The following is a 3384-nucleotide window of genomic DNA, read 5'->3' as shown; positions in this document are numbered from 1 at the left end:
ACTTTGTGTCATTTAAAGTGTTATATAGCTAAATAATTTGTCGCTATTCACTGCCATTATCGCTCTGCCTGAATGCCCAGTTGGAACCCGCAATGAATTATGGGATATCGTGGGCCGTGAAGGATACACCGGACCCATCCTTCAAATCTGGGGTAAAGAAGGACACATTTGAAGGATGCATTTGAATTCGGACAGGCCTTGTCGCCACGCTATGACGTAATCGGCCTACAAATCCATCCTTCGAAGGATGCAGACCCTGAATTCGGACACAGCTATTGTCTAGCAAAATGTTTTTACGTCAGGCTACAATAGAATGTTCAGTTCCAATGGTATCAATGACATCAGCAGTGATGTCATCTCTCTATGATATCACAAGGGAATCTCTCTCTTGAATGTGGCTCACAGACATAGTTTTCTCTGACCTGTTCCACAGTTCAATCGCGGCAGATCACCCTTCAGAGCTTGTTAGGTATCGAATCCAGAGAAGTGAGAATTTACCAGTCATGAAGCAACAGCAGACTGCTTTTAAACATGAAGCTTTTCCAGCTAAGCTTTCATGGGTCGACATTGTAGATCTCAACATCCAAGTCGACTATGACGCTGTCATTTTCCCTGTTGAAGATGTCAGCGTCAGTCCCATTGAGCCGGAAGATCAATCAGAGATCCAGGGGGAATCAAGTCCTTCCGGCAACTTTGAGACATCTTTGGAAGTCGAGCAGAAATCAACACCCTCTGCTGGCTTCAAGATTACCCCCTCAGTGGAAGACTTGGAAGAGACAAACCAACACGTTAAAGATCTGACAAAGCAGGTAGACGATCTTAAAACAGAGTTGCAGAGAAAGAATTTTGAACTCCAAGAGGAAAGAGACCGAAGGGTTGCAGGTCAGGCTGAAGTCACATCCCAGCAGGAGGAGATTCAAAGGCTGCAAACAATGTTGGAAAAAGAACGTCACCAGCAAAAGATTAAAGATGTGTCAAAGGTTTCCTACTCTTCCAAAGTCACAGTTGACAAGAGCGTTCTTCAACAGCTGGAGTACTTCAAGCGGGAGGCTGCAAAATATGCCTTCCGCAATAAAGGTCTTATTGAAGTAATGGTTGAAGAATACAAAGTGAGACTTGAATATGAGGAGCAGCTCAAAAATCACTCTGAGCAAGCTTCCAAATTTAAGGCTCAGGAGGAAACGGTGAAAGCTCTCCAGGGTCAGATTGCGGACCTTAAGGTGGAGTTAAAACTTGCTCTAGAAAATATCCATCCTAGAGTCTCCACCCAACCAAAGACCCCCCTGCAAGCAGAGGAGCCCAAGCAAAGGCAGACCTTCAGTCAACAAGGGGTCTCCATGAATAGCCTGACTCGGCCTTTGCGCCGACCCACATCCAGCTTGCAAACAGTAGGCTCCCTACAAATAGAGGAGACCAAGAAAAGGCAGACCTCCAATCAACCAGGGAGGTCCGAAGAAAGACATACCTTTGATCAACCAGGGAGGTCCGAAGAAAGACGGACCTTCACTCAACCAGGGAGGTCCGAGGAAAGACAGACCATCTATCAAACACAGAGGTCTGACAAAAGACAGACGTCCATGCGATCAACCTCAACTGGTTGCATGGAGGGCCTTCATGTTGGCATTGGCATGAAGGCCAATCTAAGCCCGGCTCGGCCTTTACACCGACCCACACCCAGGTGGTACTAACCTAGGTAACTATCCAAACCCAAGTTTTGCCAACACTGGGCATTATGTAAATTCAGTCCTTTACTCCAGGGGTGCTCAAAGTCGGTCCTCGAGGCCCGACTTTGAGCACCCCTGCTTTACACAAATTTAGGAAATCAAAACAGACTAATCAACCAGGGATGTCCGAAGAAAGACGGACCTCTAATCAACCAGGGAGGTCCGAGGAAATACAGGGCTCCAATCAACCAGGGAGGTCCGAGGAAAGAAGGACCTCCAATCAACCAGGGAGGTCCGAAGAAAGGTGGACCTCCTATCAACCAGGGAGGTCCAAAGAAAGGTGGACCTCCTATCAACCAGGGAGGTCCGAAGAAAGAAAGATGGACCTCCTATCAACCAGGGAGGTCCGAGGAAAGATGGACCTCCAATCAACCAAGGAGGTCCGAAGAAAGGTGGACCTCCTATCAACCAGGGAGGTCCGAGAAAAGATGGACCTCCAATCAACCAGGGAGGTCCGAAGAAAGGTGGACCTCCTATCAACCAGGGAGGTCCGAAGAAAGGTGGACCTCCTATCAACCAGGGAGGTCCAAGGAAAGACAGACCATCTATCAAACACAGAGGTCTGACGAAAGACAGACATCCATGCGACCAACCTCAACTGGTTGCATGGAGGGCCTTCATGTTGGCATTGGCATGAAGACCAATCTAAGCCCGGCTCGGCCTTTACACCGACCCACACCCAGGTGGTACTAACCTAGGTCACTACCCAAACCCAGGTTTTGCCAACACTGGGCATTATTGTAAATTAATTTCTTTACTCCAGGGGTGCTCAAAGTCGGTCCTCCAGGCCCGACTTTGAGCACCCCTGCTTTACACAAATTTAGGAAATCAAAACAGACACAGGCAATTAAAATTCCTGGCTCCAAATTTAATGGAGAAAACAAGATCAATTTCAGAGTTAAAACCCCCAAAATAAACATTATTAAAACTGTCCAGAAACACCCAATCAGAACCAAAAGGCAAACTTTTGGTTCTGAATGGTTGTTTCTCAGCACATTAGACTACTAATGTACTGCAGGTATGCAATTGGCAGAAATACAACCTAACATTATATCATCATTGTTTATTTATAGAATGATTTAGAAAACAAAATGTTATACAGGCTTGTCAAATCTATTTCGACCCATATTAGAACTTTGCATTGATTTCCCTTCATTTTAGTAGCTGCAATTTTCCCTAACCCTAACCCATACTAGTCTATTCCTAATTAACTAAAACTTAATTCGCACTTTACCTCTAAATGTTACCCCTGATCCAAAGCAATGAATCCATCATATTAGGACCAAGCCTTGGTCCTATTATGATGGACATAATATGACACTGTACATATAATGGTGCGTTCACATCAAATACATTTTGAGCATCAGGCTTGTCTGGTTTACATTCAAACTCTATGTGGAGGTGCGTTGAGGGCAGATGCGGTCCACTTCGAGCATCTAGTGCAACGTTGGACGCTCCACATAGACTTTGAATATAAACCCGATTCCCCTGATGCTCAAAATGTGTTTGGTGTGAATGCATCATTAGAATGTTCAGTTCCTATGGTAACAATTACATCATCATTGATGACATCACTCTTTGATGCATCAAATGAATCTCTCTCTTGAGTGTAGCACACAGACTGTTTTTATTCAGACCTGTTACTTATAAGCCCTTATAA

The 3384-nt window shown here is 45.2% G+C and overlaps 1 protein-coding gene across 1 annotated transcript; it reads left to right on the top strand.

Moving 5' to 3' along the window:
* The first annotated feature begins 503 nt into the window (after positions 1–503).
* On the top strand, positions 504–1688 carry LOC148157531 (uncharacterized). The gene has a single exon (XM_088009209.1). The coding sequence runs from the start codon at positions 504–506 to the stop codon at positions 1686–1688; it is 1185 nt and encodes a 394-aa protein (XP_087865335.1).
* The last annotated feature ends 1696 nt before the right edge of the window (positions 1689–3384 follow it).

The sequence above is a fragment of the Poecilia mexicana genome, unplaced genomic scaffold (genome assembly GCF_051168715.1).
Source record: "Poecilia mexicana isolate PSO_F unplaced genomic scaffold, ASM5116871v1 scaffold_10, whole genome shotgun sequence".
Lineage (NCBI taxonomy): Eukaryota > Metazoa > Chordata > Actinopteri > Cyprinodontiformes > Poeciliidae > Poecilia > Poecilia mexicana.
Note: the sequence above shows the minus strand (reverse complement) of the source record. Positions and strands in the feature narration are given on the sequence as shown.